The sequence below is a fragment of the Echiichthys vipera genome, assembly GCF_963691815.1.
Source record: "Echiichthys vipera genome assembly, chromosome: 5".
Classification (NCBI taxonomy): domain Eukaryota; kingdom Metazoa; phylum Chordata; class Actinopteri; order Perciformes; family Trachinidae; genus Echiichthys; species Echiichthys vipera.
Window position 1 is genome coordinate 16,426,780 of NC_139830.1, and position 27,842 is coordinate 16,454,621.

Genomic DNA, 27,842 nt, shown 5'->3' on the forward strand with positions numbered 1-27,842 from the left:
CGGTTCAGCTAGCTACTTACGTAAGTGAAAAAATTACGTACACACTGTGTGTGTGCGTGCGTGCGTGCATGTGTTTGTGTGTGTGAAAACAGTAAAGAGGACGTTATTTTTGCTTACATGATAATTTGTATTCTCTATATAGGCACTTTCTTGGGGAGGACTGCGGCTGAGTCTGAAGCTGACTGTGAAGCTTGTTACCCAGGTTCTTACTGCCCCTCATGGGCTCAGACCTCTGCCGACCTCGTCTGTCCTCCAGGGTGGTTCTGTCCACCAGGATCAGTGTCTGGACATCAGCCAGGTACATTACACATCATCAGGGGTCAGCTCAGGTTGAACCACGGTAGCCCTGAACTGCATCATTTTTTATAACACAATGTCTAAACATGTAGTGAGTCTGGTTTCTGAATAGTTATGCTCATATGACCAGGCTTTGCTCACAATTCTCACTGTAAAAGGTTGTGCCATGGTGCAGCTGTACATATGAATCATGTTACATTCTCACTAAAAGGGGAGAGGGAAAGTACTCTTCACAAAAATGGTTGTACTTTGAAATAAAGTGAATCAAATTACAAACACAATTTCGGATTGTAGTAGCAATTTGCAGCATCATCATGCTCCATATTGCATCTCTCTTCTTTTGTGAAAAACCATGTAACTTTGAAATAACAAGAACAGCACTGTTTTTAGGTTTCTGACATTGTTTTATCTGATCATCCAGGTGGTTGTTGTTTACTAGTTGTGGAGAAGGAACACTAAATCCTTAAGTTTAAAAACAACAACACTGGAGATACCTGGCTTTCATTGGATAGCCACTTTGTCCTATCTCTTTTGGTCAGTTTCAACTTACCACTACGTTTCCTTTTTGTTGATGCAGTAAGTTTGAAATTAGAATGTTTTCTTTGAAATAATTTTTCTGTTAAGGCATGTAAGCCTATAGGACTAACCTTTGTAGCAGTGATTGTAACTGTATTACGTTACATTTAAGGTCCCTTGTTGTAAAATGTAAGATGTCTTTTTAATTATAAAGCAGGTCAAGGTGCTATATAAATACTGTGAAAGTATCTCAATCCACAGAGAAATACATACAGCCCTTATACAGAAACTGTGCCTTTAAATTAGCTGCCAGGACTTCTGTACAGTTGTGATGTTACAAATGCTGACCAATCAGAGCAGAGTTGGCTTTTTAGAAACCCAAAATACAAGTATGAGCCTGCAAGTGAACATATAATGGGACCTTTTAAAATCTATGAAGAATTTTATTGTTTGTGTGCTCCCCAAATTTAGAATATGTACCTGGTTCAGTAACTGGTTCTGTAGATGTGTAGCAGAACTCATCAATAACTTTACAAATCTTACTCTACCTTCGAGGAGATTCTGTGACTCAGGTGTGCTTTCCTCCTCCTCTTATAAAACATGCACACCTAGAGATTCTCTGAAAGGCATCCTCGACCCCCCTTCACCTTTCATCGAGAAGACGTTTTGCTAATTTGAGCATGAAATGACCCAGAACCTACAAAGAGTTGCTGTCAGAGGCAGGGCACTTGCTGCTGAACCTGCTTTCTCTTCTCCTTGCCTCCCACAGGATATTTGTACAGGACGAATACTGCTCATACAGAGTCACTCTCTTCTTCATTCCTTTATTTCCATTGTACCGCATGGAGCATGGTTATATACAGCAGCTATAATTTCTTGCCAAATAAATGTATTTAAAAGGATATATCACATTATTCACATTACTCTTGTTTTAATTTCATTGTAGGAGGGACCAGATGGAAGTTTGAACTTTTCTTAATCTGTGTCACAGGATGTCTGTGCCCACCTGGCCATTCCTGCCCACATGGTAGTGCTGAGCCAGCCGCCTGCAGCCCAGGCACTTTTCAATCGTCATCAGGAGAGTCCACTTGTAACACCTGCCCACCAGGTTATTTAAAAAGCTCACACTCAAATGTATAAACTGTATGCAAAAAACAGGGGTGAACCGATGCTTACATGCATCACCTTGGCCAGGTTTCTACTGTACGGAGGGTTCATCTGTGCCAACTCCGTGTCCGATGGGCAGTCTCAGTCCATCAGCTGGCAGGACATCTCTGACTGACTGCTCCCCCTGCCCCTCTGGATACTTCTGTAACAGCAGTGCCCTGATAGAGCCGTCTGGACCCTGCAACCCAGGTCTGAAAGTCCAGAATCACCATGGTGTCAGAGAATTGAGCTATAAAAGTGTATTTTCCTCTCCGGTATTTTACACTGTTTCCCCTGAATATTACAGTTTTCTGACTGAGATGTCTAACCGCATTGTCTACCACAGGACATTTTTGTTCCCTGGGGTCCACTGAGCCTGCCCCTGTCTCCCAGCCTTATGGAGATATTTGTCCCATGGGTCACTTCTGTCCTCAGGGTAGTGGGTTACCCAATCCCTGTCCTGTTGGCAGTTTCCTCCCAGAGCGTGGCGCTTCTTCCCCCTCCCACTGCCACCGTTGCCCCCCAGGGAAGTACTGCCTCAGTTCTGGAGGCTCACAGCCCACAGGTGGGGGTTTTCATCAGGTTTACCATTGGTCAGGGCCAGTCAGGCTTGTCATTGCTCAATAGATTAGCAACTATGTAAAATTCACAACATTTTCAGATGTATATCGTGACCAAATACAAGTTCAGGTTCTAGGCCCACATCAATGATTTTTTTCTGGATATTAAATAATAAATCATGAAATGATCAGCTAATATTACGTAAAATTGGATGGATAATCATTCCATGTTTGTTTTCTAATACTTCCTTGTGTTAGGTCTGTGCTTTGCAGGTTTCTTCTGTTCTGGAGGTGCGGATAGCCCCACACCTAAAGCCAACTCCTCTTTGTTCATCTGTCTTTGTGAAATACTGGAGGTTTATACCACAAAGGCAGATGCCTCCCTCTGGATTCATTGTTTCAATAACTCCATTAATTCTGGTAAAAATGTGTGTTTCTTTAGTTTGTTATTACACAATAAATGATTCCATTGAAAGGGCAGTACCTCAGTATCTTCAAACTACTCAACTAGAGTGCAAAGCCTCATGTGTTGTGATAAATGTTCCACAAAGCGGCAGCTTTTCAGCTTGACCTTCCCCTCAGGTATTCTACAATTAATCATTGCCTTACAGTCTAACATTCAAAAAAATATTTTTTCCCTTGGCACTCTGAAATGTTAAATCATCATTTAGAAGAGAGGAGTGGCTTTTCTTTGGCTCCCACCCTGCTAGACAAAGATATTGACATCTTTCATGCTTTATCTGCTATGTTCTATTATAGGGAGAGATGCTAGCTGGATCGAAGTGGTAACACCCTCACAGGCAGATGCAGACCATATTGTGACTCACTCATCGCCATGTCTTAAGAGTCCACATTATGCCTGCTCTACCTACAGAGGAGATAAATGCCCTCAGGGTGGGTAAATCCTGACAGGGAACTTGTGCAAGCTTGATGCGATACTTTGTTCATTCCCTCAGGCACATGTGATCTTTCTTGCCCATGAAATGGTTATCCCATTTGCTGAAATTGCTGTGACATATGACAGTTTTAATCTGATCTGTCCAGTCTGTGCTGTATATTTGAGCTTTAATACCACTTCACAGTTTTATTTGAACACTCACACTTTAAAAATGATGACTGAAATGTTGGATCAGGACAAGGTGATTTGAAGAATGATTGCCCTCTTTTATCTTTCATGGATAGCTTTATTAACACGTCAAGAATTAGAGAAAAGGCTTTGCACCCCATCATGTAATGATGACCGATTGTTAATCAAAAACCATAGCTCCAGCACAATTACCCCATTCTTGACGGTTCAAATCCCCCTATATAAAGACCTGAAAGCCTAAATGCTGGCGTAGACTTTCTCTCTTGAGGAGCTGCAGATGGTTGGGTGATGGTGCGCATAAAACAGCCGCACTGAAATAATGATGTGAAACCAGCAAAGAACAGATTTTTAAGTTCTAGCAGTGAAGTAATTACTGCCCCCTTGAACTTTAAAACATCTGGTAGGTTAACTGTAACAAGTTGAAGTAGAAAATAAGTTTAGAATTTGATATAATCCTCTAGAGAGTGTGCATAAGAACAGAAATCCTCCTGATTAGACTTTTGGTCTTGCTGAAGTTCATTTATTTCAGTGAAGGTTTTTGTGTCTATTTTTCAGGTTTCTATTGTCCATTGGGCTCTGCCTACCCCCAGCCCTGTGAGGCTGGCTCTTACTGTGACCAAACTGGTCTATATGCCCCGGCAGGACCCTGTGCTGCAGGATATCACTGCCCCAAAGGCTCTTTAAACCCCCATACCATCCCTTGCCCCACAGGACACTACTGCCCCGCTGGAACTCCTCTTCCTCTGCCTTGCCCTGTTGGAACCATAAAAAGTGAGATATCTTTTGTAATATACGTTTTATTTGTAAGATTCATCTAATAATCTCATAGATTTAATGATCAAGAGAAAACTGTGTGCTAGATGTGTTTTCTCTTTCTTTAAAAAGAGAGACAGGTTATTACAGGTCAGTAATTCCCTTTCCTCTTTCGGTCATGAATTAATGATGAATATAAGAAGCTAGAGACCATCATAGATAGGATCACACCAGCTGTTGCACCAAATTAGTCCAGGGGTGTAAAATGTGTGTGGAAGTGTGGGGGCCCTTCCTTACTTCTAGGCCCCCTACCTTAATTGGACCACACCCATCTTTGAACTCGTCCTTTATTTCGATCACAACTACACACCTGTCAAGTTCTGCGACCGTATCTTGCACGGTTGCAATGATTTGGCACAGACATAATCTGTCCACGGACAGACATATAAACACCTGGCTAAGAACTCAAATCTGCTTCTGTGGTCTTTCCAGCTACAATTGATGTCTCCAGGACCACATTTAACCTTGATGACACGGACACACGCACACATACACACACACACACACACACACACACACACACACACACACACACACACACACACACACACACACACACACACACACACACACACACATACACATACACATACACATACACATACACATACACATACACACACACACATACACACACACACACACACACACACACACACACACACACACAGACTCACAAGATAAAAACAATACCAGTGTTGCTGTCGCAGCTGTTAATGAAACACAATACTAATCTGAGAAATACAACAATAATCCTATTTGCTGCACACATTGCTCATGTCCTTACATGAACTGGTGTCTCTTTGCAGTTCAGTGATGCAGAGGAATATGAAAACTTCCATTGAAGCCCTTCTTCGCTCCCTTGGGCGCCTATGAATAATTCTAGTCACAAAATGGTTTAATCATCTATTGTAATTGTATTCTTGTCTCGCGGCAGACAAGTAGAATCCTATTAAAATGAGCTTTAGCTCCTTTGTATGGTTATGAATTAGAAACCAATTAGGGAATTGGTGTTCACATTGCATCAAATTAACATTGTTATCTATTTTAATGCTTTCATCACGTCAATTTTGTTTGTAAATCAACAAACAGTGTACACATGGATGTATAAATAAACCACCAAAGGATTCAAGACTTTTGAAAATATCTCAAGTTATATGAATTCATTTCCAATTGATATGTATATTGTGTGCTATCCATCAGGCTCCCTCGGTGGGTCTACAGTTGAGGCTTGCCAGCCGTGTCCTCCAGGTCACTACTGCCACCAGAGAGGAATAGCTGAGCCAAGTGGCCAGTGTTCAGAAGGCTACTACTGTCCTGAGGGGCAGATTTCTGAGCGACCACAACAACATGTCTGCTCAGTGGGATATTTTTGTGAGAAGGTCAGTCATCCAGTATTAGTCATAAAGCTATTGTCTGCCATATTGCTGAATATTGTATGTGATGTCTCTACTGCGTTTTTTATTCTGTCATGAAGAGTACATCACTGCATTCCATAAGTCAATTGATGTTCTCTTCCTGTTTTTTTCTTGACTTTCTCAGTCTTCTTCCTCTGTTGTTTCTGTCTCAGTCTCCTATCGTCTCACTATGATTGTCTGATGATGTATGTTATTCTCCAGATAAAAAGTCTAATAGAACAGCTTTAACTCTTGCTCCAGGGCAGTGTCAGACAGACTGCCTGCCTTCCAGGCAGCTACCAGCGCAGACAAAGCCAGGGCAGTTGTGAGACATGCCCTGCTGGTTTCTTTTGCCGAGATCAAGGTAAAGCTGAAACAAATAGTGGGATGACAAAGCAGCTAGCTGCTGGAAACATGCATGTAATTAACATTTAGATTAAACCAGAGTCAATTCTTTTTCATTCTGTACGATATCTGGACATCAGGAATGCTCCTTCCACTTCCATGTGAGAGAGGATTTTATTGTCCAAGCGGATCAGCAAATCAACATCCCTGTCCAGAGGGAACCTATGCAAACATGTCAGGACTTGTTGAGGGATGGCAGTGCTCACTGTGTGACCCTGGGATGTACTGCAAAGGAACAGGTACAGTGCATCTACTCCTCTGCCCCTAATAGTTACTTGTTATGTATTTCTCACAGATCACTATCTTGCAGATAGCTGCAGTAAAAATGAAGTGAAGTATTCCAACCATTAGAGGTAAATGTCTGCTCTGTTATAAGGGTGATTAAAAACCATGCTTGATGATATTTATTTAAAGGGAGGACTTTCCCGAGTGGGCCATGTGCTGCAGGGTTTGTTTGTGTTGGTGGAGCATCTGAACCTTCACCACTAGACAGTCTGACTGGATTCCTGTGCCCTTCTGGCTTCTTCTGCTCTGTTGGGACATCTGTAGCGAAACCCTGCCCAAAAGGAACATTCAGGTGCATATCCTGCAATATCTCTATATACGTAACAATATCACTCATATCTCAAATTACCATGAACCAAAATATTTTTTCAACTCTAAAACTTTTACTTATACTACAGTTTTGCAATACATTGTGACTAAACATTGTTTTATCTGTACTAGTAGTAATATTTAAAATTTGAAGCTGATCAAATGGCATGGAGTGCTATGTAATGTATACTGAGCAATTATCCAAATTACATCAAATCCCTTGGCTACTGCTGTGGTTTATAGTTTGTATGCATCTTCTGACAGTAAGCAGAGCGGGCTTGTGGCTGAGTATCAGTGTCGTAGTTGCAGTCCTGGCTTCTACTGTTCAGAGACTGGCCTCTCCACTGTCTCTGGGCCCTGTCTGCCAGGTCAGAAATAAGCCTCAGAATTTGGTTATGTTAGTGTGGTTCATAATCCTACATGATATGAAAGAATAGCACTTTATTGAAGCATTTCTCCCCAGGTTTCTACTGTCTAGAGGGATCCCAGACTGCTACTCCAACGTCAAGTGTATCTGGGGATGTCTGTCCAGCAGGCCACTACTGTGTTGAGGGCAGCCGTGTGCCCTCACCCTGCCCAGCTGGTTTTTATCGAAATATGACTGGAGGGAAAGGCAAAGATGACTGCAAAGCATGCCCTCTTGGTAAACATTAATACTGTATAAACATAACTCTACAAAGCTGACTTTCCCTTCACACTGTCTGAAGGTATCCTCACTTTTGAAATCTCTTTAACAGGCTCATTTCAGGATTTATCAGGTCAGAAAGAGTGTTATCCCTGCCCTCCTGGGTTCCATTGCCCATCCCCAAGTCCTAACCCCACCAGGGGGAGTGCCACTGGAGTCCCAAGCCCTCTCCCCTGCCCAGCTGGCTACATCTGTCCCAGGGAGAGTTCAGACAGTCAGCCTCTCCCCTGCCCAAAAGGCACCTACAGTCCCAGCCACGGTCTTATCACCACAGGTAAAAACCTTGAACCTTTGTGAAAGAAGGGAACAAACGGAATTATATTGCACTTTTGTCTTTTTTTAGACTGATTTGGACAGTAAATGACTGCAGATGTTTTCGGTCAAATTTGAGAAAAAAGGGTTTACACTAAAATCAAACTGTTTTAGGGCTCACTAAAACAAAGTTGATCATCCTTGGTTTAGTATACTTTAACATATTGACACCTGTAGCAGTGTGATTGATCCCACCTGGCAGGTAGCGTGTTTTTCTGTTTGGACTGAAGTCAAAGCTTTCAATCTGTGTTGGCAGGTGAGTGCCTAGTGTGTCCCGCAGGACAATTTTGTGGATCTGAAGGTTTGGTTGAGCCTTCAGGATCGTGCGCTGCTGGGTTTCTTTGCCTGATGGGTGCCACAGTGCCGAACCCGACTGACAATAGAACTGGATCTCTCTGCCCACCTGGGATTTTCTGCCAACAGGGGCTAAGAGCAGGTAGATAGAATAAAACACACATGCTCTTTTCTCCAGAACTTTTCACTTTTAATGCAAATTCTCCCAATTTTATGTATTTTGATAATATCCTTCATTGGAATGTGTCATTTCCCATTTTGTGCTCTAGGTGATTGCTGGGCAGGGTTTTATTGCGACCAGGGCTCTAGCAGAGCAGATCAGGCTTTGTGCCCAGTTGGCTCCTTCTGCCCCAGAGGTACACAAGTCCCCATGCCTTGTCCTGCAGGAACATTTAGCTCTGCAACAGGCACCACCCATCAAGACAACTGCACCACCTGTACCCCTGGGTACTACTGTCAAGGTGGGAAACATGGATTGTCTTAGTGAGCAAGAGTGTTTGTCTACATTCAACAGTCATAGAAGGAGGAATTTAAACATGGGTAGGGATGGATATTATTGTCCAGCAGGAGTCATATTAGATTAGCATGCAGTTCTACCTCAGGACATGTTTTTATAAGGGACCCAGCTATGACCAGGGACATATCAAAGGGACACACATAAATGGCTAACTAGGTGCAGGATGTTTACAAGCCCATACGTTCAAGTTTTAATTAAAGCAATACATTCTTACCCATTCTATGGGGATTGCCCAAAGTCACTCTGGAAAGCACATAGTTTAACTAATTTAAGCAGAACTAATGCATCTTGAGTTAAAATAGGGACAACTATCCTCTCTCTATCTCAGTTAACCTGATAACTGATTTTACAGTGTGAGAGTGTGGATTTCCTCAATTATACAGCTGTATCTTTTCAAAATCAACATTAGACATGCCAACATTGTGAAAATGCTGTTCATTTTATTGGTCTCATCGGATATCATCTGTGTTTAATACTTATATTTGTTGTGGCTTAGTTGAAGGTACTGTACAGCCCACACTGTGTCCGGTTGGATACTACTGTCCACCGGGATCGACTCTTGGACTGGAGTTCCCTTGCCCACCTGGCACTGTGCAGAGCCAGCTCGGAGCCTCCAGCCCTGATGCCTGCCTGCCTTGCACTGCTGGTGTGGAAAGGACTAATGTTTTGTTCTACATCATTGTTATTATTATTACCTAAAAAACAAAGACATGTGCACAGTCAAGTCACTGTCTTTAAAATCTTTATGATTACTTTATTCTGTTGGTGTTCCCTGCAGGAATGTTTTGTTCTCAACCTGGTCTGTCCCAGCCATCAGGACTCTGTGAGGCAGGATACTACTGTCCTGCTGGATCAACTAGCCCTAACTCGACTGAGTATCAGGTGTTATACTTTTTCTCTGTTGCCCGTGGTGATTTGTGACCTGGTCATGTTGGTCAGTAAGGTCCTTGTGCCCAGAGAAGAATCATAATGATATTGGTGACACCATAACCTTTCATCCAATGAAAAAAATTAGAAATCCAATTAGAAGATTGCCTGAGCACATTCAGGTTCCTTGTTTTTCAAGTTTTAGCAATTGTTTGCACATTATCTAATTTCTAACAACATCATTAGCTGAAATGTCAACTTTGTACAGAAGATATTTATACAGTATACATTTAATTACCTATGGTTATTGATGGTACATTGCTGTTAAATCGCTTTTCCTCTAGCATGACCATTGAGATACATGCAAACATTTACAGTAGTATGCATTATTACGACATTAATAAATAGATAGATAGATAGATACATAGTAAACATATGATGACTTAATTAAAAATTGAAATTACAGCAGAAGCACAACAGCATATAACAATAGAAATAGAACAAGTGGTGCTAAAATATTTAAGTTTTTTTCCCCTTTTTTTCCAGGGGAATTTTACCAGAAGCCACCTTTGTCCTTCTGGCCACTACTGCCCGTCTGGCACTGGCTATCCACTCCCCTGCCCAACAGGCTCTCTCTCCGTCTCTATAGGACTGAAAGAAGTTGACAGATGCCCACCCTGCCCCCCTGGACTGTTTTGTGACAGGCCTGCAATAGCAGAGCTCTCAAATGCTCTCCCATGTCATGCTGGGTAAACTCCTCTGCTTTTTCAGTTTCAAATCGAGCCACTTTGAATGTGGATGCACACAAAGGTTTCTTTCTTCCATTTTGATGTCCATTATTATCCATTTTCTTCACTTAATGGTTTTGTTTATAAAAAAGGAAGGCAAGCTCCCCCAGTCTTCCTCTGCAATTCTCTGTCAAGAATTAAAATTCAGTCCAATAAAGACATTTTAGCCAACATTAGTTTCATATTAATTACTGACAGTTATTTAAGCGTATTTACTTTGTAAACATCCAATACTTGTCGCTGCTGATGCTAATATGTGAATGATTAGAACTCAAGTATAATTATCAACTGAATGAAAATTATTTTAGTATCAATGTTTCAAATTATTTTCTAAATGCAGTCAAATACAATCATATACCATACAATCACCGATAACTGGAATGTTGCCAATATAAAATCTGTCTCAATAAAGAACATTTTGGGGCTCATCCTGGGGGTTGTCCTCATCCTCTACCAGATATCATTATACATATATCATTGCAAAACTGAAAACTTCACCAAAATGTCCCTACTGACAGATTGTGCAACCTCAGTAATTGCAGCTTATGGCAATATTTGTGATATGAACTTTGTTTTCCCTGTTTATGCCCACAGGTATGTGTGCCTGGGTGGCAGCTCTAGTCCTAACCCGTCTGATGGTTTGGATGGCTACCTCTGCCCCGCTGGCCATAGCTGTCCTGCTGGCTCAGCAAGTGCAATGCCCTGTGAGCCTGGCACTTACAGTCCTGCTCCTGGAGCAGCCCACTGTATAATATGCCCCAAAGGGACTATGTGTTCCTCCTCAGCCACTCAAGAGCCCTCTATTTGCCCAACTGGTGAGGATGGTGACAATACACTTTGAATCTACAATATAAACCAGATCACTTCCCCTTTTACATACAGCAGCAGTCCAGTAATGGTAAACCAATACTGAATAAGTGCTCTCTTTATAGGCCAGTTTTGTCCTGCTGGGACAGCCCTGCCGCAGCTCTGCCCTTTAGGGACGTTCAGCAACCAAACAGGAGCATTTTCTCTCTCTGCCTGCACACCCTGTCCCTCTGGAGTGTATTGCAACTCATATGGAGCTTCTGCACCGCAAGGTGACCAGCAACAAAAATATTTGGTGACACATAGTTTTAGTCAAATGTGAAAACATATTTATTATGTCTGTTTTTTTTGCCTAGGTGCTTGTTTGCAAGGTTATTTCTGCCAAGGTGGAGCCATGGAGCCAACGCCGCAGAGCTCTGACAATTTCCCCAGGAATGGCCCTTGCCCTATGGGCCACTACTGTCCAGCAGGATGCCTCTCCCCAATTCCATGCCCACTTGGCAGTATTCGCAATACCATCGGTACACCTACTGTTCACACTCATCATGAAATGGCTTTTTTCTGTTAGAGTCACGCCATTGTGTGATGAATTTAATAATTTTATATCCATATCATCTCTTTAATTAGGAGCTTTTATTTGCATTTGAAAGAGGTCCTAATGGATCTATTGTTATCTGTTTTTCTGATCATGCATCACTGTTGTCATAGGAGGGGTGTCCATGGAGAGCTGCTCTGCCTGTCCTGCTGGTCACTACTGCTCCACTGAGGGTCTGGCCAACCCCAGTGGCCCCTGTGCTGCTGGTTTCTACTGCCCTTTTGACTTCTCTTCAACCACTCCATATGCCACCCTCTGTCCCAAGGTAAGAGTTCTATATATGTATACTATTTATTCATTCTTCTCTCTAGTTCTGAATTCGTTTCCCTTTTCCATTGTTGTTGTTCCATTGTTTTTTCCCTGACAGTATCTCTCCTAGAGAAGCATTCGCCATGTTTGTTATAATTAATGTCCTGCTGTATTGAATCCCACCCTCTTTTGTCATTCCAATTCTCTTCTAGGGCCACTACTGTCCAGAAGGATCTGCCCTGGCCCTGCCTTGTCCCACAGGAGAGTACCAGCCAAACCCGGGCTCAAATAACTGCATTCCATGCCGACCTGGATTCTATTGTGAGGAGACCATAGTGGGAGAGCCAAGGTCCTGCCCACCACACTCATTCTGCCCTGCAGGTATTCTGAAAGGACACTTTTGACTAACAAGGACAGCAACTTTAATTCCGTTTATAAACAAACAACAATGAAAAAAGCCTCTCAGACTTCTGTTATAGTGTAAAAAAATTCTGTTTTAATTTCTAGTAAATCTTATGTAATACATCACACTTTCAATCCCTGCTCTACTGCATCTGTTTTTCAGGCACAATGGTGCCTCAGCCCTGCCCTAATGGGACATACACCCATTCAAACCAGGGAGGCCTACAAGAAGAGAGAGAGTGCTTACCCTGCCCTCCAGGAAAGTTCTGCAGGTACATTGGTATCATCACAGCCCAAGTGTATGCATGCACTTGTCTCACTATCTATCTAAATACATCCATAAATACAAGTAAACAGACAGACACACATATAGGCATACACCATCCTGTACGCACACACCCACACATGCTTAAAGGCAAACATTCATCTCTGCTCTGATTGTACTCACAATTAGCATAATGCAAGAATATATCATGCTCAGGAGTCACGCTTCACTGAGCATCCAAATTAACACCTTAATATGCATGTATATAATGAATGTAGATATGTCAGGTGAAAATGTTAGAAACTATGTCATAATCATTCTATTAATGTAATGAAGCATACATTTTTAGTGTCCTCTAAATGTTGTGTTGTGTTTCTGTGTGGTTCTGTGGGTAAACTAACCATGTGTATATTTTCTTCAGGGCTGGTAGGATCCAGGGTGTGTGTGCTGCGGGCTATCTTTGTGTTTCTGGGAGTGCAGATTTCACTCCTCAGGTACCAACATCTAATCTGACCCAGTGCCACTGGGGCATGCAGTGTGCCGGACCATGTCCACCAGGTACAATACATCAGTTCTTTAAAAACAAAACGCTACCAATATTTGATATTTGTATTTTAATACACAGATTTTCATAACTCTCAGTTCATAAGTTAATAAGTTCATAATTGCATTCTTTAAATGTTTGGAATAAATTCTTGGTGAAAGTGTTTTTTAATTCCAGGTTTTTACTGTCCTGAGGGCACAGAGGAGGCTAAGTTGTGTCCTGCAAACTCTGTCAGAAGTTCCCCAGGAGGTGCCAGCCTACAAGACTGTCAACCCTGCCCACCTCAGCATTGGTGTAAACCTGGTATGAGCTGATAATGCTCTTTATGTTTGAGTAGTTGGACATTTTTTTATAGCTACTGTTTGCTACAGTTTTTCAAGGTAAACATGTAGGGTACAGTTGCATTTATTAATGCCTGGTTTGAAGAAGTGATGAAAAGCAGAAATGACATTATATGGTTCTGTAGAGCTCTGACAGTAAAACAGAAAATAATATTTGGCATTTTTTAATCCTGATGCTTTGGAAGCAGCATACTGCTTGCCTGCTGTCCTGCTGTGTAGTTAATGGCAGTCATTATGTGTCTCATGTGTAAACTGAGTAAACATAGAAACCAACACGATCCTGGGACTGGAACTACAGCTTAAACTGCAGGCTGATAATTAAAAAGAACCAGGAGAGCCCTGCCATGAGAATTATAACAGAGCCTGGGATCATAAAGGGTTAAAATGAAGCTGGAAGGAAAAGGATTGATCAGCCTTTAAAGTGATCGAATACTGAAATCGATTCCTCAACTGTTAAGCAAGAGTGTAACAAATGTAGCATGAAAAACTCTCAACATGAAAATAATAATGACATTTTAACATTTTCTTGTTTAAAGGAGACCCAGTCCTTCATTTGTGTCCTGCTGCTCATTACTGTGATGGTCTGCCTGGCAGTGACTTCAATGGAGGGGCAGGACCCAGGCCATGTCCGCTGTATACCTATCGAGCATCACCTGGAGCAGGCAGCAAGGGTGACTGCCTGCCCTGCCCTCCTGGTTCTCACTGTAACAGCACAGGTCTGACACACTACACTGAACTGACCACACTCAATAATTTAAAAAAATAACAAAAATTACAAATATGACAGATTCATTAATTTTTTCACATTTTCCCTTTTCATTCTACTACATCCTTCATGTATGATAAAATAATAATAATAATTCTCTCTCTGGTGGGTTTGATTTTACATTTGTGAGGACAGATTTTAAAAAGACCTTTTGAGGTTATATTAATTTCAGTATGTACGCACATTATTATAGAAGTGCCTGAGCCAGTGTCTGAGATAAGAGTGAAGGAGGTATATCGAAGACGCTGAATGTATATATCTGAGGCTGTAGTAATGATTGAGTAGTGGATTCTAAAAGAGAAACATCCTCATCTCATCTCCCTCAAAAATGCTCAAGATGATTCCAAATTTTGTTCAATTTTGTTGTTGTTTTGTTTTTTGATTCAAAATTCCAAATTCCCAATCCTCATTGTTTCTTTATCTACAGTATCTTTATCTCCCTCCCTCTTCTCTAGTTTGGTATGTGTAACTAAAAGCCTCTTAATTTATGATTAGTAAAGAACTTTACTTGTGTTTAAGTCATTTTGATGTGTGTAGATGATGATACAGCACATTCATTTATATTGTGGCTATAGTGTTTAAAGGGATGAGTTGATTTTTCAGAAATTTGTAATTTTCCAGGGCTAGCAGACTACTCCAACAGTCCCTGCCCACCTGGTTTCTGGTGCAGTGGGTCTGGACCTCCCATTCTCTGCCCTGCAGGCACCAAAAGGCCCCTTCCTGGAGCTGCTGCCCCCAGCCAGTGTGAACCATGTGCAGGGGGAACCTTCTGTCCCGATCCTCTTGCTACAGGGCATCCCAATGTGGAGGGGATCCCGTGCAGGGCCTCTTATCAATGTCCAACAGGTAGGCTCATCAACACAGTTTATAATGTAAGCGTGGTATATCAGATACCGTTTGTGAAAACTTTGGGTCTTTTATTTTAACAAATGCCTTTTCTCAAATGTCTCCCAAAAGACAGTCATGAGATTTGGAAGTAATAATGTTTTCCTCATAATCCAGGTACAGTCTCAGAGAGGCTGTGCAGAGCTGGCTCATACTGTGGACCTCAGACTGCTGAGCCTCAAGTCTGTCCTGAAGGGTATTTTTGTCCTGAGGGATCTCATTCCTATCACAACCCCAAACAACGGTGAGCGTCTGAAAGGGCCAACATTCTGAAACCTGCAGTTCAAACACATTTGTAAGATTGACATTTAACTGAGAGGCTCCAACAGCTGAAATTATGCAAGCTTAGTAGATTTGGACTGATTCTACACAGTGTGGGTGAAAGTTTTATAAATAACCCTGTAACCATGCCCCACAGCTGTCCATTTCCCTACTACTGCCCAGCCAACAGCTCTGCAATGAAGTCATGCGAAGGGGGTTCTATGCCTGTCAATACCAGCGGGCTCAGAGGATCCAAACACAGCTGCTGTAGTGTGTGTGAGGGGGGCACCTATCGTCCATACCGCTCCCCTATCCAACAATGCCTTTCATGTCCACCAGGTCACTTTTGCCCCCCAGGTGCTCTTCTTACAACCGCAAATCATCCAATTCTAAATTTATAAGTGTAATATTTGTTAATTCATGCCTTACTCCAAATAACATGTGAATGTATTTTAATACAACAGGTACTGAACGCTACAAGAGTAACCCTTGCCCTTTTGGCTTTGTCTGTCCAATGGGATCCACCCAACCAATACCCTGCCCCCCTGGCTCCTTTGGTAACCGCACTCATGCTGAATTAATGGGTAACTGTCACCCATGTCCAGCTGGCACCTTTAACCACCTTCCCGCTCAGAAGGCCTGCTTTCCCTGTGGCAGCTCTTCCACCTCACCAGCAGGTTAGATCCAAAAACATATTTCTAGATAGCTCAGATCACATTAAATGCTTTTATCTGAAAAATATTTTGTTGATTTTAACGTTAGGTTACATTCAAATGTGTTGTTCATCTTTACAGAAAAAAATATATCTGTTGATCGTATTGGCGTACCTTGTCACACCTGTTTGCTCAGGTTCTTCTTCTTGTACCTGTATTGGTAAGAACCGTGCGTTCCAGCACTCGGATGGTTCATGTTTGTGCAGAACTGGTTTTATCTTCTACAATGAACTGGATTTCAGAAGCTCTACTTCTGACAGTGAATTGGACTGCCAGCCTGAGGTCAGTAGCATATATTTGATATATAATCGATTACTGTGTTCAATTTCCACAGTATTTACCATCTTTGGACAGTTCAATTTGTTACACCTAAATTTATTAATTTTTCACAAATTAAAATATAGGATTTGATTGAAATGTAAATTTTGATTTAATGTAAACCAATATTGTGACAAAGCAAACAAATGCTTTCATTCAAAGTAAAAACATTATTCATTACAATGACCATAGACTTTTTTTTTTTCATTTTTTACAACATATTTTTTCACAAGTATTGACTGGAAAAATTCCGTACCTTCGAGGTCAAATTGTCAATGGAGTGGTGTTCAGCATTTCTCCCTCATTTGTTTAATGTTGACGTTTCCCAGAAGCATATGAACAACCCCTACTCTCTACATTGTTAATTGCCACAGATAAATTATCAACCAATGGAAACAGTGCCTCCATTTGACCTGTTGGCAATGATTTTACTTAAGTATTTTTTCAAGATTTGAAAATCAATATCACAGTGTGGGATGGGGGAGATACTCTTTAATGGTTTTCAATTATGAATGATGTTATGACCAGCAAGATCCTTAGATATGTGTTGTGTGTATGTTTGTGTGTGTCTCAGGCAAACAGACGGTGTGCCACAGGACAGGTGCGTCTGGCAGCATCCAGAGAGTGTGTTTTACCTTCCCTCCACTCCTGTAATATCACCTGTGGACAACATGGAGGAACTCTGAATGTGGAGATGGGCATGTAATCTAATTTATACATTTCAGTTCAACTTGGTCCTTCAGAACACCTTGCAAAGTCAATCACTATTTTTGTGTCCCTCTACTAAACTACTACTCTCTAATGTTTCAGATTGGTAAATAGCTTGATATGCTGTCTGTCTTTCTGCCTCTTGTCCTTTCTCCCTGATCCTGATGCTGCAGCTGCCAGTGTGAGCGATATGTATCTGCTGAAGAGCTTTGCAACATTTCCTGCCTTCCCAGGCTACCTGAGCTCTCTGCCCAGTTTTCGCCGGATGGACACCTGCTGCTCAGCCTCAAAGAGAGAGACAAGATGGTCTGGGCCAGAGTAAGGAAGTGGTGACAGGGTCATTGACAAACTGATGACTGGCCATACCTTACACGATAATGGATTTCTTATTTACCTTAATACTTAGTCATGAATTACATTAAATGTATTTACGGATGAGAGAAAGCTGCTACCACCAGATAAAAATAAGCACTAATCTAAGATTAGTATTGTAGTGATGCCAGACCATAGCGACTCGCAAGGATGGTTAGTAGGCATTTATTAGGGTCTTGGCCTCTCCAAGTTTCAGCTGGACACCTGGAAAAATGTTGCAGCTGCACATTTGGTGATATTGCATGACAGCGAAGGGCAAGTAATAGATAATGAACTCCTCTCTTCACGCAGGAGAATGTATTGTGCAGTTCAACAAAACAGCTGCTTGGTCTCATCATTTTAAGTTCATCATCTATAAATTTTCATGTTTTGTGTGCACTGGGTTTAGTCCCCCCAACTGCTTGTCTGTGCAATATCATTTTAACACACAATCTTTTTTCTCTATTACAGGACATTTATCTATACTTAAATGTAACCATTATCTTATCAAAATGGACATGTTTAGACGTGTAAAACCCAATTTAAAGTACAATTATGTATAACAGACATCAATGCACATATTGTACGCCAATAACAAAGTCACTTACTCCGCTATGTATAGTACATCCGATTCAGTAAAGAAAAAATAAACTATGTATATAATTCATGTGATTATATTGCTTCTTTAATATGGTGAAAATGTTCAGAGCCAGTGTCCATATGCAAATAGGTTTCTGTTGGTTTAATGAGACAGAAAGTGGTTAGCGGAACTGATGTATTATGCTGTCGTATACTGCTGCAGCAGCAGTTCACATTGAGATTGTTTCTTTTTACTTCCAGACTGTAATTAATGTTTTAGGACCAGATATCCATGCAGAGAGTATTGGTAAAATCCATTTGGTCCAGTTCGACCCTGAAGGAGTGTTTGGTTGGATCCCCACACAGAGGGAGTTTATCAATCAGTTTCTCTCAGGTGACTAGTCATATTGATTGTGTTTTTTTTCTAATGTCTTTAATCAAGCCATATGATTTCTGTTTCCAGAATCATTAGACATTCACCTTGATTGTCTAACTCAGATCCCCAATTTACCTCTACTCAGAATCAATAGAACTCCTAAACACAAGACCCAGGAAGAGGAGAGACAAAGAAGATGATGATGATGTTGCTGACTTAGCTGTCCTTCCTCGTATCCCCAACCCCATCGCCTGTCTATCCTCTGGCGACATGCTGATTTTCCATCTCACCATCAACTACACTGGTACCAAGGATTTTGTTTATTTTCATGATTTTAACATGCCAGTGTGATTATTTTTTTATTTGAACACAGTAATCTTTATCTAACCATCTTCTTATCTGTAAGACCGCCATCTCAGCCACTTCCCAGTGTATCAGAAAGACCACTTGTTTAATAGTAACCCCAGCTGGGACTTTGGGGCCTTCAGACGTCTGCAGGTACTCATGAAGCAGACTAACTTCAACTCTACAAGGTAGTATTGCATCCATACAGCAGGTTGAGCCTCAAGTATAAAAATATAATATACTTTTGTGACCACATCCCCTCTTTATCACAAACTTCCCTCTGTTCCTCTTCTTTTCTCAGGTTTGCCCATGTGTTTTCCGAAACAGGGAAGTATGTGTTTGTTGACAGCGCTGTCCCAGAGTGGAGTATGGTTGTTGTGGTCAGTGAGGAGGGGACAGAATGTGACCCTCGGGCCTCCGTCTTCCAGCCCATGACCCCAGCACAGCTAGTCAAGAACGGGATTGTCAAGCAGCACAGACTCAACCTTCTACCTGACTGGGGAGTGATAGCAGGTGTGTATCCTTACTCTTCACTAAAAATGTCTACTCAACATTTTATCATGCAGGTGTATGGCTGTAATAAGCTAACATTTGCTATTTTATTATGGCATAATCCTAACTGCGTGTAGGGATCCTGACTGTGCTGCTGGTTGTAGTTGTGGTTGTGACCACTACAGTGCTAATTCTGCAACCCGGGAAAGCAAAACTCGTCTCCCAGTGCAGGACAAAGCCAAAGTGGCGAAGCCTTGGGGATCCGTTCTGTCCAGTAGATTGTGTTTGCAGTGGAGACAGGTCTGTTGGTTGGCTTGAATTCAGAACTGATGGTGTGTTTTGTGTGTATGAGGAAACTGATGTTGGATGTTGCGTTAACCTTTCTGTAAAAGCTATGTAAAATTTTGCATGTGAAATGTGAAGCTTTGTATTTGCGTTTCAGCATAGCTGTCCCAAGCTTAGGTGGCTTCCTGGGCAGTAGGGGTGTAGGAGAAGGAGCAGAAGCTGAAGAGCCTGCTGTTTCAAAAGGAGGTAACTTCAAAAACCCCTTTGTGTGGTGTGATGCAAAGTACACAGTGAGATTTCTAGTTGATTAGATCAAACTTAATTTATCCAGAGGGAAATTGCTGTGCAGCTGTTGCGCTACAAAGTGGGAAGTTTGAAGTCTAAGATAACAATTTCTATAATGGTCATAATATTCAAAATATACATACAATATACAATGACAAAATCAAGTTGACAGTATGGGAGTTTCACTAAAAAGAATTTTTGCAACTCGTTGCCATCTTTCTGGTTTTCAATATATTTGACATTGTTTTTGTTTTTTATCTAATTTCTGATAATGTTTGAAATAAGTTTGCTTAATTATTTCCCACTAAGTGCTAATTGCATTATTCATGCAGCTTCATAGGGCATTTAAATTTCCATTGGCCTAGTCATTATGAAACCCTCACACATGGCCAAGTTGCGGTTAGGCTAACCTGCTCTTCCCCATTTGATTGATGATAAAGAAAATAATAGCTAATATCACACTCTAATGACTTGTGCTGTTATCTCTGGCTCCCTAGTTAGGCTCTGCAATTTCAATTTAAGCACGTATCATCAATTGCATGCTTCATCCTGAGACTGCTGAATTACTATGGAGCCCAGTTAAATAAGCTTTTGGTTTCAAGGTACAGCCATTAATTAGGAGGTTATTCTTTCAGTTCTTTAAGACGGCACAATGAGACTTTTTTTTCCTATATTTCACACCATTTCTAACATCCACATTATTGACATCTAGCTACTGCTCCCATTTAGGAATTGTGTCAGGGCGTCGTGATTTGGAGGAGTTAAATGTGAAGACTCTGTACGACAAACTCGAGGATCAGAACCTGCACATAGCCTCACAACTGGCCCGACACCGCAAAGACATACAGGAGTTTTATAGAAACATTTGCCATCAGACTGAAACACTCAAGGTGAGTCATTGTAATGAAATGAAGGCATAAAAGAGTTATTTGAAGAAGGAAATGGCCTTTGAATATGTAATATACGAGACAGAAGCTACAATCTTCAACTTGTATCTTTTCTTTCAGAATATTTTTGACAATATGGATCATAAAAAAATGAGTCTTCTTAAGGAGCTGCTAGTACATAATGCAATGAGGGGTAAATCATCTAACAGCAGTGCAAAAGAGGGAGATACACAAGGTAAAACTGGATTCATGATAATGACTATGATGATGATATTGGATTCAGACAGAGAAACTGATCTTTCCAAAGCAACAGCTAGAGCAAATTATTTATTCTATTGAAAAAAAAGACAATCATGTCAAATCATAAAACCAAGATGATTAAATTAATTGTTTTCCATTTTGGGAAGAATGCTTATTGTCGAGTAAGATAAGAAGGTTGATATCTCTTTCTGTATGATAAAGCTGCAGCCTGTTAGATTAGAACGAAGAGCCAGAGTGTGAAAACACCAATTTGTGGTTTCACAGTGGGTTAAGTGTGGATTAGCCAAGTAAGATTTCACATGTTAGAGGTGCTTGTAGGTGGACTCAGTTACCCTCCGACAAAGCCAAGTTTTGCCGTTTCAAGCCTATATGCTAAACTAATTTAACTGGCTGATGGTGAATATTTTGTGCCTGACTGCAGGACTTACTTTGTATTTATTGGCCCAAAGACTCATCTTCCTGTTTTGCTCTTTAAATAATCTATCTATCTATAATCTAATCTGTTCTTTTCTAACAATTTTTTGCATGGGACTGCCCATCCCAGCTGAGGCCTCTATGGCGTTACTAGGAGCTGTTCTCAGGTCAGTGGAAGCGCTCTTATGTAGGCTGGCAGGAGAAGCTTGGCAGAACCAGGATTTACCTGGTCCTCATGATGCCAGAGAATGTGAGCCACATACTGGATACACACAGCCCCGTGATACCAACATGTGTTACACACAGGTACTGAGCGGTATTTGTTGTGTTTGAAGCTTATCTTGAAAGTGGAGAATAATTTTTTTCTCAAATCTTGTCCACAGTTTTCATCAGTGAATATGACCAAGTCAGAGCCAGGTAAGGAACAAATCTGCACAGGGATTTGCTAATTTTCCTAGAGCATCATGTTGTTACGTCACCCCAGGGAGATGATAATGTCTTCCCCAGTCCATCTACAGAGCACAGCTCCTTGTCTAAGTGACCACGATCTGTCTAAGCTGGTCACTATATCTCCTCTACACAAGACCCTGCAGGAGATCCAGCAGTCTTTACAGAACTTTACCACAACCGAGTCAAATCAGCATCTCCACAATGGTACTGGAACATGATTTAAAAAGTCTACAAGGGAAATTAAACTCATAATGAATGTTACAACAGCTCATGGTAAATATGACGTCTAAATGCATAATTTCACATCTGTTTAAGCAGCTACAGAGCCTTCTGCCCAGGAGAACCATGGTGGGCAACTTATCCCGACTGCGCTGGACAACCTCTCACCTCAACACTCGGCCGTTTTTCTGTTTGGTTGCCAGGTGATGCAGTTGCTTGCAAACTGCCCCCTGTTCCCCTCTGTACTTCTTCTCCTGGCCAAGTCAATCCCCATTTCTTCATCATCTTCCTCTGTTGAGGCTCTGCTGGCACATTGCTCGAGGGATTTTTATTTTGATGCAACCAATCAAATCCTTTATCTGTCAGAGGCAAAGCTTCAGCACGTCGGACATTTCATTGCTATTATTCTACAGTCCATGGCCTACATAGTATCAGGTAATCAGACAGATAGATATAGAATAGAACCCTTAGACCCAAACAAAGAATGTAATCCTCTTTGGAAATAGTATATTTGTTTTTCTTTTCTGTATCCAGGATCCAAACCCCAGAGCTTTATGCAAGCTCTCCATGAGGCCCTTTCAATTTTAAGCCTTCAGCTGTTCAACTTTTCTTTCAAATGGAACACAGCAGAGGTAAGTGCTATTTAGGCCAAACACATCATCCTCCTTTCCTGCACAGGTTGGGTCAGATCATTTTTTTTCATGCTTTCTTTTTACAGTCAAAGGTCGATGCTTCAGAGGGGCGGCACGGTACATTAGTTGAAGAGTTCCTCAACATTACAGTTCCCACTGAATCGCAGTTCACAGAGCACCTATTAGCTAGCAGGTTGGTAAAAAAAAGATCAAAATCTGCAGCAGAGTATGTTATGCCCTTTAGACTAAATCATTTAATCATGTAATTAAATGCTTTTTTTTGCCTGTTTTCCAATTTAGACTTCAAAAATATAAATATTTCAAGTTAGAGCAGCTGATGACAAACTTTAAACAGAGTTCAACTGAGGAGACAGACACAGGTAAGACGATTGTTAATCCATATCGTAAGATAGGCAATTTATCAAATCATGACCAAAAATACACAGGATGGACACAATATTGTAAATTACCACACATCATGATATGTACATGTACATGCATGAACTGTAGCTGTATAGTAAACATTTTTACACTAAGCATCTATCACTGCAAAGTGACTAAAAAACCTGGTAAAAGAAATCTGGAGTGAGGAGCACAAACTCTTGACCCTTGATCAAGGGAAAACCTATCAATGTCTTAGTAGCAGTCCAGTTACTTCTTGTGTGGAGCTGGGTATGATGCTTTCAAACTAATATTTTCCGTCCTGGAACAATTGATCCAAAAAAGCATCTTGCGAAACCCATGCAATTACCATTTTTCACAACAAAAATGCAAACATATAAACCAATAAACAAATGTGATCGTAATTACAGATTGAATTCAGCCATTTTTTTCCACTTGTCCCCAGTCAGGAGATCTAAACATTTTTAAACTATGTATTACAGAAGGTCCTGGAGAGATAACGAGTGAACTCGATTTTCACCTTCTTTCATCGACTAAAGAGCTTTTGTCCCAGAAGAACAGTCCAATACCCTACTCGCAGTTCAGGGCGTTTATGACAGCATGCCAATAAGCACCGAAGCTATTTTGAAGGCAGTGGGTGGTTGAGCTGGAAATACAATCAAATATAATCATATATTATTAGGAATTTCAATTGTTGTGTTTGATCAATACAGATTTCATTAAGGGGAGACACTAAAAGGTGAATAGGGAAACATTAATAATTACTAGATATCACCATGAAACTTTCCCTGTTGATTACTTACATTGAGACAATTCATTTTTGTTAAACAAGTATTCTGAAATTCTATTTTGTTGACATATTAGAGTGAAAGGTTTATTTGAAGAATTTAGACAAAGTGCAGTAAAAAATAAGCATCTGAATTTTGGTTGTCTTTCCACTTGTCTGAAAGAACACGTTAACATAACCAAAAATATCAAAACTGACCAGTGCATGAAAAACTATTTTTTTTCATTCTGAAGAATCTAAAATCTAGTTTAATTTCTGCAGGCTTGCCACCAAAAGGGACACCAATACAGGTATCCTTCAGTTACAAATCACATCTGAACTGAAGAGAATATCCACTGTCCTCAAAGCACCTCACTACTACTACTACTTTTATTTACCTTTTCCTCTATCACAGATGTCCTGCATAGAGGAAGAAATTGACCGCATGAATAAGTCTTTCTTGCAGCTGAGTATGCAGCTACAGAAGAGAAATCAAATGAGCACATGGCTCAGTGAGAGAGAAAACACTGCTGGCAACCCTTCTGTGGTAATAAACTGGAATGTTACACATGTATTATTACATAATCCAACAAATGAATCTGCTTTGGTTGTTTTACTGTGTTGGTAAGGAATTTTCTTTTTTTTAACAAATTTCAACATGCTGATATATATCCAGTGGAGAACAAAATTAGAGAACAAAGTATTAAGTCTTTTTTTCATTCTGAAATACTTTTCTTTTTTACTGTTCATAATTTGAAGGAATATCTCATGTGGCTACACCATTGCTGTACTAGCATGTTTTTTCTTTTTTTAAATAACCAAGGCACTTTAACAAAAACCTTTATTTTGTGAAAAAAAAACAGTGAACAAAATTAAAGAACACCTTCAGATACTTTCAGATACCGTCCAGTTATTGGTCTTAATCTGGCACCTGGCGACAATTTACTTAATTGTTAGACACACCCTATTTATCTGGCAGCTCTCCTGGTTACTTTCCAAGATGGCTAGCTGCTCTAAGGTGACTGAAACCCTGCGACAGCAGGTTGTCCAGATGAAGGCCAAAGGGATGACCCCCTCAGTCATTGCAAGAGAGGTTGGGCGTTCACAGTCTGGGATTTCAAGAATGTTGAAACTCACAAGAACACAGATTAATTTAAGTCAATCAAAAAGGCCGGTCCACGTAAAATAAGTGCACGAGAAGGATGGAGGAGATGATTATGCAAAGACTCTCAATGGGAAATCGGTTCAACACTGCAGCTGGAGTTTTTCTCCAGTTCAGTGCTGAACAGGGCAAGGATCTGTTTCGGCACACAGTGTCTCGTCATTAAAGACTTTTGGACTGAAAGCCCACTCTACAGTGACCAAACCTCTCATCAGCAGAAAGAATAAAAAGGCAAGACTTTTTGCTGAGCAGCATGTTGTGTTACAGAGGAAAACTGGTCCAGAGTGCAATTCAGTGATGAGAGTAAGTTCATTTTATTTATGTCTGATAGGAAACATTATGTTTGGCGTAAGACTGGGGAAAGACTGAACCCAGTGTTTAAAGAAGTCAGTTAAATTTGGAGAAGAAAGTGTCATGGTTTGGGGGATGTTTTCTGCAGCAGGAGTTGTGCCTCTTATACAGCTACATGGCAGGGTGAATGCAAATGGTTTGTGAATGTCCTTCGACAACATGCAATACCTCCACTGCAATTTTCTCCCTATCAGCCCCAGTTTTCTCACAAGACAATGCCCCCTGTCACACTGCAAAATGGGTTATGCAGTTCCTTGAAGCTAAGAATATTGAAATAGTCAAATGACCAGCCCAGAGTCCAGATATAAACCCAATAGAGAATCTCTGGAAAATCCTTGGCAACAAAGTAATGTCTAAAAAACCCACTACAGTTACCGAACTGTGGAAGAGACTGCAAGAAGAATGGACCAAGATCAAACCAGAGCAGTGTGAGAAACTAGTGATGTCCTGTGGATGCAGATGTGCTGAAGTCATTCAAAGCAAGGGCCTCTACACTTCCTATTCTTTTTGAATCCTGTAGCCCTAAGAAAACATTGTTTAATCTTCTCTTCTGACACAATGGTTACTGTTCTCTAATTGTGCCTTGGTTATTTAAAAACATGCTAGTACAGCAGATATTCTATCAAATTATGAATAATAAAAAACAACAGTATTTCAGAATAAATCAAGAATTATTACTTTGTTTTCTAATTTTGATCTTCACTATATACTGTTTTTTTTACTTTACTTTCTCATTACTTATCATAACATAGAAATGACTTATTACCTTCATATATTTAGTTGATTCAATCATTCATTCATGCAGATTTTCATTTTGCTCCTATTCAGCCCTGACTGAATAGAAAAATGTTTGAATCAGTATGCATGAATATGTCGTGTGCCAGCATTTGCATATTTGCATCATTGCTTGTGACTATGTGCATTGCATTCATTTATATATTTTTACCACACATCATATGCAATACATTCTCTTTGATGTATCCTCATGCAGAGGGTAACACCAACCAGCATACCAACCCTGAGTCGTAATGGAACAATCCTGCTGGAACTGAAGAGGCACTATGTAGCGCAGCGCCTCAATGAGCTCCAAATTACATTATGCCAGATCAGACAGAGCCAACAGCATGACAGCGAGTCAAAAGATGGGACAAGAAGCAGTGCACAAACAGACAGCAGCACCACTCAGCAGAGGCTTGGGGAGCATTATCCTGGCATTGACGGCTGCAGTCCCACTGACAGCCAGTGGCAGGGCAGTATTCCAGCTAGCAAGAGTCACGGCCAACAAAAAGTAGAGAGCAGAGGTCTACGTAACTTTAAACTCGAGAGTCATATTTCTGAGCAGTAGACAAGTGGAACTGTCCAGAGCAACAACCCTGACACACTACTTGACAGCCGGATGCCAGGGAGCCAAAATCTGCTGCATCTTTTCCAAGGAAAACAGGAGCTAAACAGTCAGATCACAATAGACAATACAACTGGACATACAGATATTGATGACATGTGGGGGTCTACTGAGCAGAAACTGGATCTGGATGTAGATCAATGCTAAGAATGTGTTGTTTTTATGCTGTTCCCTCACCATTCCTGCCTTGTTGTGCTTCTCTCATATTGTGCCTAAAATAGCTCAGCTATCGATGCACACTATGATATTCTGTCTTGTTTGTTGAGGAACGATCCAAGTGACCTCTGTCTTAATTTCAATTAAACATTAAACAATTCAGTTGTGTTCTTTTTAATCATATGTGATCCTGAACAGAGATAATTTCTCGCAACAAGCGGGCGGTGCGAAACAATTTGTCATCTCTTGTTCAAATAGTTTCTCAGGCAGGACTTAATACCAACCTTTCAGACAGGCTCTGTTCATTACCATACTCTAATTAAGATAATAAACTTCAGCTGAATGAACACAAGGTGACACCTGGGCTTCTGCATTGGTTCCTGCTCACAGCAATCTCTCCCTCTTGTAGAGGTGACGACCCACATGTCTTCATGAATATTTAATATTAAACTGCAACAACATTTTCTCTGTTTCACAAGCATGCAGGGTCCTTTAACCTTTCTTCTTGAAGCCCTTTTCATTGTAGTGAGCTTTCTCTATGACAAACAGTTCAACCAAGTGAAACTAAAAGTAGGGACTAAGCTTCGATTCTTGTTAGAGAAAAGGCTGCCTTTCTCTGGTTTGATGATTTATCTGACACACTGGGTTCTGGGTCTTATAATAGAAAGTGAGTATTCCTACAGGGGGTTGTGAGCCAAACCAGAAGGTCAGATGGAACAAGTCTTCACTTACTATCAGTGTTAGCCTAGAGCTCTGTGCCAAGTCCCCCAGGTTGAGTCTGGCATTGCCCTGTAGCTGTGTGTGTGTGTGTGTGTGAGAGAGAGAGTGAGAGTGAGAGAGAGAGAGACTGGGGGGGGGGGGGGGGGGGGGTCAGTGGCTCCTTGAGATTATATGC

General features: G+C 41.0%; 1 protein-coding gene across 1 annotated transcript; it reads left to right on the forward strand.

Moving 5' to 3' along the window:
* Window positions 1-5,769: 5,769 nt before the first annotated feature.
* Window positions 5,770-27,044, forward strand: LOC310947421 (uncharacterized protein; the record flags this gene model as incomplete). Its single annotated transcript, XM_083914210.1, has 41 exons — window positions 5,770-5,801; window positions 7,080-7,183; window positions 7,279-7,458; window positions 7,553-7,774; window positions 8,069-8,248; window positions 8,376-8,567; window positions 9,120-9,269; window positions 9,402-9,498; window positions 10,873-11,093; window positions 11,442-11,606; window positions 11,794-11,945; window positions 12,142-12,310; window positions 12,495-12,603; window positions 13,018-13,154; window positions 13,318-13,443; window positions 14,018-14,197; window positions 14,869-15,093; window positions 15,250-15,376; window positions 15,551-15,750; window positions 15,858-16,070; window positions 16,243-16,388; window positions 16,999-17,126; window positions 17,306-17,450; window positions 18,324-18,456; window positions 18,584-18,742; window positions 18,845-18,971; window positions 19,085-19,296; window positions 19,413-19,575; window positions 19,718-19,806; window positions 20,575-20,735; window positions 20,853-20,967; window positions 21,538-21,713; window positions 21,791-21,824; window positions 21,915-22,061; window positions 22,173-22,511; window positions 22,611-22,708; window positions 22,795-22,901; window positions 23,009-23,088; window positions 24,159-24,187; window positions 24,292-24,423; window positions 26,381-27,044. The coding sequence occupies 41 exons, from the start codon at window positions 5,770-5,772 to the stop codon at window positions 26,732-26,734; spliced, it is 6,255 nt and encodes a 2,084-aa protein (XP_083770336.1). The 3' UTR covers window positions 26,735-27,044.
* Between the last annotated feature and the right edge of the window lie 798 nt (window positions 27,045-27,842).